This window comes from Dendrobates tinctorius, unplaced genomic scaffold, assembly GCF_039654945.1.
Source record: "Dendrobates tinctorius isolate UK_male_01 unplaced genomic scaffold, ASM3965494v1 ptg000028l, whole genome shotgun sequence".
Classification (NCBI taxonomy): Eukaryota; Metazoa; Chordata; class Amphibia; order Anura; family Dendrobatidae; genus Dendrobates; species Dendrobates tinctorius.
Genome location: NW_027361696.1, coordinates 33657311 through 33673014, shown reverse-complemented (window position 1 = coordinate 33673014; position 15704 = coordinate 33657311). Strand labels below are relative to the sequence as shown.

Genomic DNA, 15704 nt, shown 5'->3' with positions numbered 1-15704 from the left:
AGAAATTCTTTCAAATGGTAATACGTTTCAATGGAAATATCACAGTACCTGGGTTGCACTTACGAGAATGAAGAGTCCTCAATGGTATAAAATAAGATTTGTATTATTCAATCAATGCATTTTGGTGCTGGACTTGCTCCTTTTTCAATGTAAAAAACAAATGTGTTTTCTTTTATTTTGAAAAAGGCACTAGTTGGTTGCACACATGTTGGTTGAATAAAAACTAATCGTAGCACAGGTACCGTGATATTCCCAATAAAGTCAATAATTTGCATTACATGAGTTAAATCTTACATATTTTCACCTTCCATAAAATGACACAGAGACAGCACATTGCTTAGTGAGCATTTATTTAAGCATTCAGCTCAGCATCATATATTAAAATAAATCTTAAGAAATCATCAGAAATATATTGATTTTTTTTTCAGTATTCTGAGCAGTTTATGGGTTTACAGGTTTTAGCTAGACCAATGTTCTACAATTTATAGCTCCTGGGATACTACAACTACCATCATAGCAGATGTGAGGATGTTTCACATTCACAAAAATAATTGTATGTTTACATCTAAGTCTTTAATAAGGACTCCCAGCTCCCATATGCAAAGCCAAGAAATAATCTGGAACATGTTATACATTGTGTCCTTCTATAACATTTGTGATTCAAAAAATCAAAAGAAAATCAATAGATTGAAGGTTTATTCATTAGATCACTCAGTTTTATTGGAGGAACATCACAGGTCAGGAGATTTCTTTTTATTTCTGTAATCGCTATACAGCCGTCAAAGTTTACTTTGCAGGCAGCTTCGTTAATGCAACCTTTAACTGAATATTTCTTACTTATTCCACCTGCAGACACAAAAACAACAGAAATCATTAGGAAACAAATGATGTCCTAGCTATATTCTAATTTGTTCATACAGAAACATTACTTTAATGCACTATTATATGCTTTATTTTTTATTGTATCTGTGTGGGGAAGGTGACTTGACGGACAGACGTGACTGGTAGTAGGAGGGGACAGTTTGTCCACTAGAGACGGAGATTGACAGGATAGAAGGGTGACAGCTGGGAAAGGTGGATAGGAGAGTGCAGTACCTAGAAATTACCACAAGATGGCAGGGGGGAGTAGCTTAGGACTTAACATCAGCTTATGGCTTGAGAAACGCTTAGTCATGGGTGGCGGGGAGATAGGAACCCAGGAGGGGAATTCCCGGTGAGAGAGGGGATAAATAGGACAGGGTAGGGTTCCAGGCAGGCTAGTCCCGGGAGGAGCTCGGTAGAAGATGGTTAACAGAGAAGAGCTCGACCCGGGGACTGACAGCAAAGAGACAGGCGGGTGGCCCTGACCCGACGGACCGCAGGACAGATGAGGCCCCGGGGGTACAGATTGGACGGCGACCTCGGGCAGGTGAAGAGTTGGCGGTATATTGGTCTAGGACAGCCCCAGCGAAAGATCTGCGAGGGACGCTACTTCGACTGGAAAGGTGCAGGTACCCGGGCCTGGAAATGGAGAACTGTAGAGAGACTGTGGTGCGTGGTTGCGGTCGTCAGGGAGATGACGAATAAATCCAGAACTGTTACAACTGAACTCTGCCTCCGCCTCGTCCTTGCATCGCCTGGTGTCTGTGTCATCCGGACGTGGTAAGCAGTGGTCCACCCCCCAAATCCCAGCCCCTACCACATTTGCATTGGGTAATAAAACATCCACATCCTTTAAGAAATATTTTGCTCACCAAAAACTATTGCTTCCGCCCTATACTCAAAACATCTGTCCATAGCTCCAGTGCACTCCACCATGTGGTGACCCTTACATTCTTCCACAGTGTCTGGACAAAAGGCGGATGGACATAGTTTACCATTCGGTGTTGGATCATCTTTAGGAACTGGAGAAATAAATACAATTGTTTGAATTAAATAGTATTGTTTAGTTATGACCTAAGGTCAAGAAAATAAGTTTACATCCTTCCGTTATGTAGCTACTTTGTGTATTGTTTTGGTTCCAATCCTATAACATGAAAAAGCAAAGTATGAACCAAAAACACAAGCAACACAAATCTTTTCACATCTTTCTTAACCCATACATGACCAGGCAAATGTGACGCTCCATGGAGGAGCCAGACGGCACACAGTGATACAGATGTGCAAGGAAGCACTGCCACTAGGGAAAGATAGGAAGGGCAAACCCTAAAATTGCCCTAAGCTCCCTGATGACTCTAAACTGTTTTTTTTTTCACCCCATGTGGCGCACACATTTCTATCCCTGTCTTTCCCTAGGCATGACCCTGGCTAGTGTGTGGGCCACCAGGTACTAGTCCTGCACTTAGACAAAAACACAAAAGGGAAAAAGACAATGGTAAAAGAAACAGTAATCACTCAACATGGACCCAGGCTACATAAAGGTATAAACGGAGAGTGAGGCAAACCGAAAGGGAGATAAGGATTAGGAAGACACTAGACAACTTCCAAACAGCAATCTCCGGAGACAACTCCTAAACAACATAACTTTCCACAGCTCCAAACCAATTCTAAGATATAGCAAGTTATTACTGGCAACTACCTAATCTAAGAGGTGAGTACTTATACCAGAGGGGAGTGGTGAAATCAGAACAGCTGACATAATTCAAGACGTTTAGCTTTAGGAAACAAACAGAACTGTCTAACCCCTTAACTCCCAAGGGTGGTTTGCACGTTCATGACCGGGCCAATTTTTACAATTCTGACCACTGTCCCTTTATGGTGATTCTGACATTGTTTTCTTGTGACATATTGTACTTCATGCTAGTGGTAAAATTTCATTCATATAACTTGCGTTTATTTGTGAAAAAAAATTTTGGCAAAAATTTTGAAAATTTCACAATTTTCCAACTTTGAATTTTTATGCCCTTAAATCACAGAGATATGGCACACAAAAAACTTAATAAGTAACATTTTCCACATGTTTACTTTACATCAGCACAATTTTGGAACCCAAATTTCTTTTTCTTAGGAAGTTATAAGGGTTAAAAGTTGACCAGCGATTTCTCATTTTTGCAACACCATTTTATTTTTACGGACCACATCACATTTTAAGCCACTTTGAGGGGTCTATATAATAGAAAATACCCAAAAGTCACACCATTCTAAAAACTGCACACCTTAAGGTGCTCAAAACCACATTCAAGAAGTTTATTAACCCTTCAGATGCTTCACAGGAATGTTTTGAATATTTAAAAAAAAATGAACATTTAATTTTTTTTCACAAAAAATATACTGCAGGTTCAATTTTTTTTTTTACCAAGGGTAACAGGAGATTGGACTGCAAAAGTTATTGTGCAGTTTGTCCTGAGTACGCTGATACCTGATATGTGGGGGGAACGAGTTTTTCGGCGCATGGCAGTGCTCAGAAGGGAAGGAGCGCCGTTTGACATTTTCAATGCAAAATTGGCAAGAATTCTGATCGGACGCCATGTCACGTTTGGAGAGCCCCTGATGTACCCAAACAGTGGAAACCCCCCACAACCCCATTTTGGAGACTGGACCCCCCAAGGAACTTATCTAGATATGTGGTGAGAACTTTGAACCAACAAGGGCTTCACAGAAGTTTATAATGTACAGCGGTACAATTAAAAAACCATATTTTTTCCACAAAAGTGATCTTTTCAAGCCCAATTTTTATTTTCCCAAGGGTAACAGGACCCTAAAAGTTATTGTGCAATTTGTCCTGAGTACGCTGATACCCCATATGTGGGTGTAAATGACTATTTGGGCGCATGGCAGAGCTCAGAAGGGAAGCAGCGCCATTTGACTTTTTTGGCAGGAATTGAGATCGGACACCATGTCGCGTTTGGAAAGCCCCTGATGTACCAAAACAGTGAAAAACCCCCACAAATGACACCATTTTGGAAACTAGACCCCCCAAGGAACTTATCTAGATGTGTGGTGAGAACTTTGAACCCCCCAGTGCTTCACAGAAGTGTATAACGCCCAAGCGTGAAAATAAAAAAATCGTATTTTTTCCACAAAGAAGATCTTTTAGTCACCAATTTTTTTATTTTCTCAAGGGTACCAGGAGAAATTAGACCCCAAAGGTTGTTGTCCAATTTGTCCTGAGTACGCTGATACCCCATATGTGGGAGAAAACTACTGTATGGGCACACGTCGGGGCTCGGAAGGGAAGTAGTGACGTTTTGGAATGCAGACTTTGATGGAATGGTCTGCGGGTGTCATGTTGCTTTTGGAGAGCCCCTGATGTACCTAAACAGTGGAAACCCCCCACAAGTGGCCCCATTTTGGAAACTAGACCCCCTAAGGAACTTATCTAGATGTGTGGTGAGCACTTTGAACCCCCCAGTGCTTCACAGAAGTTTATAACGACTGGGCGTGAAAATAAAAAAATCTTATTTTTTCAACAAACATGATCTTTAGTCCCCATTTTTTTTAATTTTTCCAAGGGCACCAGGAGATATTGGACCCCAAAAGTTGTTGTCCAATTTGTCCTGAGTACGCTGATACCCCAAATGTGGGAGAAAACTACTGTATGAGCACACGACGGGGCTTGGAAGGGAAGTAGTAACGTTTTGGAATGCAGACTTTGATCGAATGCTCTGCGGGTGTCATGTTGCCTTTGGAGAGCCCCGAATGTACCTAAACAGTGGAAACCCCCTATAAGTGACACCATTTTGGAAACTAGACCCCCTAAGGAACTTATCTAGATGTGTGATGAGCACTTTGAACCCCCAATGGCTTCACAGAAGTTTATAATGCCCGGGCATGAAAATAAATAAATTGTATTTTTTCCACAAACATGATCATTTAGTCCCCAATTTTTTTATTTTCCCAAGGGTAATAGGAGAAATTGGACCCCAAAAGTTGTTGTCCAATTTGTCCTGAGTACATTGATACCTGACATGTGGGAGAAAACTACTGTATGGGCACACGTCGGGGCTCGGAAGGGAAGTAGTAACGTTTTGGAATGCAGACTTTGATGGAATGTTCTGCTGGTGTCATGTGCATTTGGAGAGCCTCTGATGTACCTAAACTATTGAAACTTCCCACAAGTGACCCCATTTTGGAAACTAGACCCCCCCACGGAACTTATCTAGATGTGTGGTGAGCACTTTGAACCCCCAAGTGCTTCACAGAAGTTTATAACGCCCGGGCGTGAAAATAAAAAAATCATTTTTTTTCCACAAAAATGATATTTTTGCCCCCAATTTTTTATTTTCCTAAGGGTAACAGGAAAAATTGGACCCCAAAAGTTGTTTTTCAATTTGTCCTGAGTACGCTGATACCCTATATGTGGGGGTAAAACACTGTTTGGGCGCATGGCAGAGCTTGGAAGGGAAGGAGCATCATTTGACTTTTTCAACGCAGAATTGGCTGTAATTGAGATCAGACGCCATGTTGCATTTGGAGAGTCCCTGATGTGCCCAAACAGTGGAAACCCCCCAATCCTAACTCCAACCCTAACCCCAACACAGCCCTAGCCCTAACGCTAACCCTAACCCTAATGGGAAAATGGAAATAAATACAAGGGGGTGATAACGGGGGTTTGATTTACTATTTATGGCGGTTTTTATATTTGGCAGCTGTCGCACGCTAAAAGACGCTTTTTATTGTAAAAATAGTTTATGCATCACCACATATTGAGAGCTATAATTTTTCCATATTTTGACCCACTGAGTCATTTGAGGTCTTATTTTTTGCGGGACGAGTTGACGCTTTTATTGGTATCATGTTCGGGCATGTGACATCTTTTGATCGCTTTTTATTCTGATTTTTGGGACGCAGAATGAACAAAAACCAGCATTTTATGAATTTCTTTTGGGGGGTGCGTTTACACCGTTCCACCTGCGGTAAAATTAATAAAGCGGTTTTATTCTTCGGGTCAGTACGGTTACAGCGATACCTCATTTAGGTCATTTTTTATGTTTTGGCGCTTTTATGCAATGAAAACAATTTTATATAAAAAATAATTATTTTTGCATCGCTTTATTCTGCGAGCTATAACTTTTTTATTTTTTCACTGATGACACTGTATTGCGGCTCGTTTTTTGTGGGACAAGATGACGTTTTCAGTGGTACCATGCATATTTATATGCGTCTTTTTGATCGCGCGTTATTGTACTTTTTGTTTGGTGGTATGATAATAAATCATTATTTTTTGCTTCGTTTTTAATTTTTATTTTTTAAGGGGTTCGCTAAAGAGGTTAACTAATGGGACAGTTTTATAGGGCGGGTCGTTACGGACGCGGCGATACCAAATATGTGTACTATTATTGTTTTTGGGGTTTTTTATTTCCAAAAAATGAATTTATTAGTGAATATTTTTTTTTTTTTATTTATTTAGCGATTTTTTTAAAATTATTTTTACACTTTTTTCTTTTTTTAACTTTATTACATTGTCCCAGGTGGGACTTCACTGTCCTGTGACAGATCGCTGATCTGTCATATCACAGATCACTGTGACAGATCAGCAATCTGTCACAGGCAGTGTGCAGGTTTCCTCCTTGCCTGCACTTTGCAGGCACTGAGGAAGCCAGCTCCCTGCAGGCCCCTGAAGGTCCCCGTCGCCATCTTGGATCCGGGGACCTGCAGGGAAAGAGCCCCCCGCAGCAGCGCTGCACATTGCGCTGCTGTGGGGGGGCTCAGGGAAACACAGAGGGAGCCCCCTCCCTGCCGATGCTTCCCTTTAACCCCCGGTACACCGCGATCATGTTTGATCGCGGTGTGCAAGGGGTTAACGTGTCGGGGGCGGTCCGTGACCGCCGCTGACATATTGTGCCGGGTGTCAGCTGTGATAATCAGCTGACACCCGGACGCAATCAGCGGCGCTCAGCACTTGGGCGCCGCTGATCGCTGTGACGTACTATCCCGTCCCTGCGAATTAAGTCCCAGGGCACATGGACGGGATAGTACGTCACATGAAGAAAGGGGTTAACCCTTGGAACAACTGAAGAAGGGAAATCTACACAACTAACTGGATGGCAAAGTAGATACTACCAGTGCAGGTGTGCGTGTCGCCAAACTCTGTAATCTCTGACCCCTGAAATAGAGGAAACCACTCTCTGCTGCAGTACCCAAGTTACAGTGATTTTCTGTTTTTTCATTTAAAATTTCTCTTCCCCCTTCTCCTAAGAGAAATAACATTTTTATTTTTCCATCCAAATAACCGCATAAAGGCATGTTTTTTACAGGATGAGTTGTACTTTTTAATGACATGAATCGTTTTATCAATTATCATGTGTTGTACTGGAAAGCAGAAAAAAAATTCCAAGTGGCTTGAAACTGCAAAAAAAAAGTGCTATTCCAAACTTGTGTTTTCGGTTTTTATTTACCATTTTCATGGTATGGTAAAACTGACTGGGCAATATAATTCTATAATTAAGCAGATGTTAAATATGTTGTTTGTTTTTTCATTTAAGTGGTAAAAAAATTAAGAAATTTTTTTTTTGAGCTGACATTTTTACTGATACCATTTTTGGATAGATATAATGTTTTAGTCGCCTTTTATTTAATTTTATTGCAGTGTTGCCGTGGCCAAAAAAATCATAATTCTGGCGTCTTGATTTTTTTTTCTCATTAAGCCATTTACCGATCGGATTAATTTATTTTATATTTTGATAGATTGGACTTTTCTGAATGCATCGATAACAAGTATGTATACAAACGCATGGGCCATGGTCTCTTGCTTTTGCAAGTTTTTGGGAGGTTCCCACCCCTCTCATGTGGGCCATTCACATATAAAGCCGTCTCACACAGCGTGTCCACATCAGGCATTACCTTTCTGAATCCTGCTCATATAGGTACTGTTCACATGGTCAGGTTTTAAATACATTGATTAGGACTGCTCTGAAGGGTATACCTTGGCGTCTGGTAGAGCGGCTTAGTATACATTTTTTTGAAAAAAAACGTATCAACTAAATACCCTGTTTTGTTATCATCTTTTTACCAGCACTTGCTGTTTATTGTTAGATATTTTTTACAGCAGAGTATTTTTCACGTTTGTTGTACTGTGTTTCTCTGTGTTTTGATAACAAGTATGTGTAATTCTTACTTTTTGTAATAGTTTTATTTTTAATAGGCAAAAGGGGGGGTGATCATCAACAAATCTACGGCTGTCATGATAGCCCATTGACGCCCTTGATAACGTTACTATCAAACCAATTGGTGAGAAGAATGATGATCCCCCTGCCGGCGTGTGTTAAATGTTGCTATCTGAGACTGACAGTGGGAATTAATGATCCACCTTCAGCTGGTAGAGGCACATGATGGCTGATTATATCAGCTATCATGTATGAGGAAAGATGGGGGCCTGGTGTGCTAGCCCACATCAAAAACAAGAACATGACACACAAGTACATCAAAGGCCATGAAGGTAATAAACTTGAGAGCTCTGACCTGCAACAATAACTATGTCTGACAAAACCTACAAAGGAAAAAATGAAAAAAACCCTGCTATAATTAAATAAGTAAAAAGCAAAAGTGGATTTAAACCATACAGAGTTCTTAGTAATAAGCTGGGGTGTGACCTCCCTCTCCTGAGCTGGAAATTGAATTTAAAGGCTTCCCCTGACTGGTGTCCGGTGGTTGGGACCTGGTCCTTGACTGCCCTTATTCACACAGATGTCAACTTTAACACATGATAAGGTTACTAATACTAGACAGTGTAGGTTTTGTATGCTTTTTGGCCACGTGAACATGCATTTATATGCTGCATGTTTACCAACTCAAACCAAGCTCAATTTTTATGTTTTTTCTTAATAACTATGTCTGAGCAGCATTTCAGTCACCAAACAATAATATTTCCAGACCTGGTAAGTGGACCATGATTGAAACAAAGTTTTTTGGAAGGCTGCTGCTAAACTTTTTAGTTAAAACAGGATTAAGTCACAGTTAAGGTGGGAGTAATTCTCCTTTTTGTGTTATTTTTACAAGTCTCAGCAAAGCTACAGATCTGCTGAACCAACCAGCCTTGTGTCTGCCTAGTAATCTGTTGTCTTGGGTCACAAGACCAGTGGTCAAATAAATATGGTCTCTATATTGTCCTGTGAGTTAGCATTTGCGGATTAGTCAAATATTCCTCTACGATAAATGACAATTTGCCACTTACGATCATATCCATCAGTGTTGCACAAGTTTCCAGTGCAGCAATTAGCGTTAAATCGAAATATAACACGTTCATGGAATCCTGAACCCTGGAGTCCACAAATAGATTCATTGGCACAGCCTTTATATATTGACTTAAAAATTTTTCCATCTATAAGAGAAGTAAACAGACATCATGAAACCTGAATTGAGGTGGTGATACTTTTGTTAAAAGGAAGTATTGAGTTTTACTCACCAACGTAAAAGTATTGGCAGACGGTCATACATCCAGCTGCGAGACATTCAATCTCAGACACATTACATGTTGTGGAGTTATAGGCCACACCTGACATACATCTATGGGAAAACACTGGAAACAAGAGGTGACAATCCATTAAAGTTAAATAGAAATAATCAAAAATGGGAATTTAAGTGAAAGGGGAAATATTTAAATTGTAATTAGAATCATGTTTTTCGTAATTGTAGCCTACAAGACCCAGACATTTGTCATTGCTAACAATGGTAACTTGATTCCTTAAATTCTTGTCTCATACAGGACTTTACAGTTAAGAAAATGTGGATGATCTTCAACCACTACTTGTACTTTATTAATATTGATCTTTTTTTTTTAGAAGTATTCCTAATAAGGCATAGTTTGACTCCATAAAGTAGGACAAGTGTGTCCTCTTTTTACATTGCACACAATGCGGTAAAAAGATAATTTCTCAAGAAATAAAACTGAAATTGGACACTTAAATAAGTAAAGGTTTCAAACAAGTCTATTTAGCTTTTGAGTTATAATATGGTAGTGCCTCATGTAAGAACCTGCTACCACTTTAAAACCACAATGAATCTATATGAACACCTCACTAGGCAAAGAAGATGTGAATCCTGTATTATTTGGGGCCCATTTATTAATAGTCTAATATTGGCATCAATTTTTTCAAAATCTGATTATGGCTTGATGTTACCACATTAGCCAGAATGGTTCAGAATTTCCATTTCACATTGGCAAATGCTTATTGAAAATGAAGGAGAAACAATGCAGTAAAGTTGCCGACACTTATCGGTGCACTGTGTGTATATGCTGTCAACTGACTTTTTCTCGTCTCACCTGAGCCAACAAGAGCGGAGATAATGCAAAGTAAAATGACCACGTTCTTCATCGTGGATGACTGGTGGCTCCTCAAATTCTCTTCTGCTCGTCCTGTTGTCTGTACACAGGAGCCATATAAATACTCTATGGAAAGGTAAAGAAACTACTGCCTTATGGGATGGATAGAATATCTCCTGTGGCATCACAGCACACCATAATTTCCAAATATTCCTGGCTGAAAATTCTCCTTTCAGCAAAAGTTAACGTTCTGGAACTAAACAATGACGTGATGGCTTTCATAATGAGAACTCTAGAATATCTGTTAATTTGATCTCGCCAAAAAAAGTGAATGCCGTGTCTTGTTTGTTTTTGTGCAATTTATATTAGCTTAAATATCTCATGGAAATTTTGTTTGTGTGCACAAGCTTCTTATAGTTTGCTTCTCTTTCAGGAGTAAATTTCCTATGTCGAACAATATATATATATATTTTTATTATTCAAAATCCTGGTGTGATTAAATCATAAACTAAATTCTGGGAGAAAATACTGAGCCTTGGCGGCTACTGTTTGAGGCAGGCTAGATAGAATGAAAAGTGGCACCAAGAGGATGTAGAATAAGTATTTTATTGTTAAAAAGTTAGTAAAAGGTAAAAAGCAACAAAAAGTCATGAAATGGGAGGTAAAGAGGTCATACAACATGTTTTAATACCAGCATCTTCATCAGGCATCATCATATCATTAGTAGGATACTTATAAAGGGGTTGGAGCTGTTTTTCTGATACATAACTTAGAATGGGTTTATCTATTGTAGTGACTGTGAGATTGCTCCATTGTTATTTCATTTTTTTATTATTTAAAGTCCATATGCATTGCATTTATTTACAAAAAAGTAAAGAAAAATTTGCAGAAAAAATGGGCGGCAGAGTGCAGGGGTTTTTTTTACATTTGAAAGCGTCTGTTTCTAAAAGTGAAAATGATATCCATCAAATTTGAAATTAACAAAATGTTACCAACAAGATTCTTTATTTTAGCATTACTCTTTTACATTTAGTTTTTGTGTTAGCATGGTTTACACAACTACATTTTTTATAGTTTTCAAGATGATGATTTCTACAAAGTGTTGTGGAATACAATGGTCCTATATGAGCAAAGCATACTAAATAAATAAATAGATAAATAAGAATATTATCAAATGTATTTTTAAGGCAACAATCCAGTTCTGATGTAACTTTACATGATATAAAATATAAATCTTTCCCATCACCCCAGAAAAAATCAACATAATTTAAAAATTACACTCATAAAAATTAAAATATAATTTATTTATGGTGCTAAATCGTTAGATGTTTCAAAATAATTAAATTACTTGTAGAGAGGGTCAGAGGGTGTCCGCTGGTCTGGCTGTCTTTAGAAAGACTGCACAGGCCGGGATTCATTCCACATGATGCCCACCCTCCTTCCCCACTTGCAGAACACTGCTCAGACAATACAGGGTGAGGATACCACACTCCGGTAGGACTTTATTGCATCACCAATAATGAACAGAATATATTACAAGCCCAGCAAGGACACAAGATAGTACAAGTGACAAATTCTCACTCTTTTGCTGACTCATCAGGGATTAGAACCTCCATGACTACTGGGCATTCAGGGCCAACTACACCAACCAGCAACACTCCACTTTTGGCGGGCACCCACTGAGAAGAGGTAGTGGCAAGCTTAGGAAGTTGACTCAGCACAGCGGGGTATGTGACCAGGTGACCAAATCGTCTCAACTTTGGTTATCCAAACTAATTTGTGGGTTCAGCATTGGACAGTATAGCAGTTCTATAATCCACCAGCTGGAACCATGGTCCCTAGGCTGAAGTCCCGTAACACAGGTCCCTTTTCATACAGCTCGGATCTCATTTCAGGGCATTTTGTCCCACAGTATTGGGAGGAGATGCTTGTTTTTGCATACCAATATTAGTTCTAGAGCCTTCTGTCCACAGGCAAATTTTCGAAAACTTGCAGCACAGTTGTAACACCATTATTGTGTTTCCTGAACTACTTCTAAATTCCCATGAGCTAAGGCCATGAGGTCTCTCATCTTTTCCTTAAACTTTTGGACATAATCCAGAATGGGAACCTGTTCTGTAGAGAAGGTGCCCTCTCAACTCTCTTGTACCAGATCCAGAGGCCCTCAAACTTTTTGACCATACAGCAATTTGGATGAAAAAGGGTCTAGTAGAATCCTGCAGCATCTCCTGGCAAGCAAAGAGGAGCTGCTCCAGGTTTTTCTACCAGTCTTTCCCACCCTGACTCAACATACTGGCTAATGAGCTGTTTAAGCATTCCATTGAAGCACTCACACCACCCGTTAGATTCAGGGTTATAGAGGGTGGTGCACATATGGCAGACCCCACATTTCTCCCAGAGGGCACTATTTAGCTCGCTTTGGAACTGGGCCCTTAGTCTATCAATGCCTTCTGTGGTAACACTATGCAACTAAAGATGTCCAGTAGAGCTAGATCTATAGCCTTCGAATAACAGGTGGCAAAGTTTAAAGTGAGAATAAGCCACTTTCTTCTGTGGCTGAGCATGACTAAAGGGCCTACTAATTCAATGGCAACCCTCTGGAACAGTTCACCTATCAAAGGCATGGATTGGAGTCGTGCATGACACAGTGACCCCCATCCATTGACACACCTGACAATTGGCTCAGTATTTCTGTACCTCTTGAGCGACCCTCAGACAAAAAAGAAACTAAGCAGCAGGTGGGCTTGATTCCTTCTGACCCCAATGTGCCCGGCTGCAGGGACGTCATAGGCCAAGCTTAGGAGTTGGAATTGGTACTACTAGGGTATTAAATGCTGATAAACATGGGTCCAGAATTGTCTGAGCAGTATGCTGGCTTTTTCTGATATAAGAGCTCCTTCTCCCATCTATACACCTCCCCCTGATTTCTTTACCCTGGTCAGGCAGCCATATTGCAGGCACTCTCTAGAGTAGTGTCCAAGAGTTGGGATTCCATAAATTCCTTATGAACTATATCCCACCAAGTAGGGGGGACAACAATGACTCATGACCTTTGATTTACTGAATAAAGGAATAGTATGTCTGGCATAATTAAAAATATCACAGGGAGGGGGCCTTAAGGCTCCTTATGACTCACTCGGTTGCAAAAACTGATTTCAATGCCCCCTCTAACAGAGGCTGCCATACTCTTCACAAACACTACTGTACATTCCCTCGTTGCACTGACATTTTATGACCCCCTCTCTTGTACAAACTGCACTTAATGTCCATATTACATGCCAACTGTTACACAAACTGCTTCCATTGTCACCTCTGCCATGCAGACTGTTCTCCATGCCTGTTTCTCACATACATCCACTCTCATGAGCATGTCAGGGCACATTTTGATGTCATGACTATATGCACGCATGCCATTCCACGCATTATCAGAGCCAGAAGTCCCAGGCTAGTGTAAAGAGGCAGATTTATAATAGAGGAATTACATTTTATTTCACCCTGTCTGTTCATTATAAAATTTATGAAAGGAAAAAATACTGGTGTGCTCCGCTGATGGTGAGGAAATCACAGGATTCAGATATTTAGAAATAGATTGTAATTTATTCCCAATAGCTGAAGAGCCCGACGCTGCCCGGGCATAGTAACTAACTGTGGTTAGTTATAACAAATTATAATTATCCTCCATCCCATAGTCCCGTGCCCATATACCCATCATACATATCCACCATCCCATAGGCCCGTGCCCATATACCCATCATACATATCCTCCATCCCATAGGCCCGTGCCCATATACCCATCACACATCCTCCATCCCATAGTCGAGTGCCCATATACCCATCACACATCCTTCATCTCATAGTCCCATGCCCATATACCCATCATACATATCCGCCATCCCATAGTCCCGTGCCCATATACCCGTCATACATATCCTCCATCCCATAGTCCAGTGCCCATATACCCATCATACATATCCACCAAACCACTTCTTCAGAGGAACCACAGAAAAGGAGGAAGAGGTCCATTTGACCTTGAAACAACAGTCTACTTCGAATCATCTGAATATTGTGATTTCCTTACCAGCACACCTGCATTTCTTCCTTTTGGTACATATCAATGTTGGTATATCCAACCAGAGGAGCAGCAGCAGCTGGGATATTGTTATCTAAGGTGTGAGGCAGCGACTGGTGTAATTTGCGAGGGTCACTATGTGTCCCCCAGGATGCACTAAAAAGCATGCCTTGTGGACACAAAGCTCAGCAGAGCAAACTCCTGGCACCCCGAAGTGTGTTACACTGGTGCAGTCGTCCACAGCAACCAGACGCATTTACGGACTGTCTTGTTTCCCGGCTGCAATCCGGAGGATACCATTTCTTTTGTTTGTAAGTTTGGACATTAAAAATACATTTTACTTTGAGCTTTCCTAGGTCACTGCCTCCTCACTGCACAGCGTGGACAATGCTGCACAACAAAGGCTTTTCACCTGCTGTGGTCTTCCGTTATCACAAGGTGACTACAAAAATCTCAATGAAACTGCATACTTAATGATTAGTGATGGACGAGCACTAAAATATTTGGGTGCTCGTTGCTCGGGTCGAGCAAATTGGAATGCACGGGTCAAGCAAATTGGAATGCTCGGGTACTCAACTCGAGCAAGGAGCCCAATGTATGTCTACGGGAAACTCAAACATTTTTCCAGCGGCTCTCCCCCACGAGAGTCTTTAGAGGGACTAGAAATTGTGGAAATTGATGGGAACAGTGCTCAAATGACATGGGAAGAGCATGGGGAAGACCCCTGGAAGCATTTCTGACTCCCAGGTCACTGCTGTGAACAATGTTGTCAGAGTATTACGCCACTTTTACTGACTCACAATAAAACATACAAAAATGAAGCCAAAATGGATTTTGCTGGGAAATATGTTAAGGAACATCCTTTCCAGGGGAATGACTAGTATAAAGGCAAAATAAATAACCAAAAAGCAAAAATGTTCCTCCACACCTTGGGCTATGTTCACACATAGCGTTTTTGATGCGTTTTTGAACTGTAGCGGAGAGTATGTGTGAGCGGAGAATATCTGTGTCTGTCTGTGGGTGTCTGTGTGTCTGTGTGCGGCTGTGTGCGGGTGTCTCTATGTGTGTGCGGGTGTCTGTGTGGGTGTCTTCATGTGTGTGCGGGTGTGTGTGTTTGGGTGTCTTTGTATGTGTGCAGCTGTGTGCGGGTGTCTCTGTATGTGCAGGTGTCTGTGTGTGCGGGTGTCTGTGTGTTGTGTGTGGGTGTCTGGGTGTGTGTTCGGGTGTCTGTGTGTGGGTGTCTGCGTGTGTATGCGGCTGTGTGCTGGTGTCTGTGTGTGGGTGTCTGGGTGTGTGTTTGGGTGTCTGTGCGTGTGCAGGTATCTGGGTGTGTGCAGGTGTCTGTGTGTTTGTGCCTGTGTGCTGGTGTCTGTGTTTGCAACTGTTTGCGGGTGTCTCTGTGTGCTGGTGTCTTTGTGTTTGTGCGGTTATCTGTGTGTGTGTGTGCAGCTGTGT

At 41.0% G+C, this 15704-nt stretch overlaps 1 protein-coding gene across 1 annotated transcript; it reads right to left on the bottom strand.

Moving 5' to 3' along the window:
• Positions 1-333: 333 nt before the first annotated feature.
• LOC141084883 (phospholipase A2 inhibitor and Ly6/PLAUR domain-containing protein-like) lies at positions 334-10287 on the bottom strand. Its single transcript, XM_073569838.1, has 5 exons — positions 10181-10287; positions 9323-9436; positions 9092-9238; positions 1734-1883; positions 334-846 (listed from the first exon to the last, which is right to left on the bottom strand). The coding sequence occupies exons 1-5, from the start codon at positions 10230-10232 to the stop codon at positions 680-682; spliced, it is 630 nt and encodes a 209-aa protein (XP_073425939.1). The 5' UTR covers positions 10233-10287; the 3' UTR covers positions 334-679.
• Between the last annotated feature and the right edge of the window lie 5417 nt (positions 10288-15704).

What these genes read in the sequence shown, in the direction of transcription:
- LOC141084883 (XM_073569838.1), bottom strand. Translation starts at nt 10,232, where the DNA reads ATGAAGAACGTGGTCATTTTACTTTGCATTATCTCCGCTCTTGTTGGC. An exon ending in CTCCGCTCTTGTTGGCTCAG is followed by an intron (nt 9,437 to 10,180) that starts GTGAGACGAGAA and finishes TCTTGTTTCCAG; the next exon opens with TGTTTTCCCATAGATGTATG. An exon ending in GGCGGAAGCAATAGTTTTTG is followed by an intron (nt 847 to 1,733) that starts GTGAGCAAAATA and finishes TTGTGTCTGCAG; the next exon opens with GTGGAATAAGTAAGAAATAT.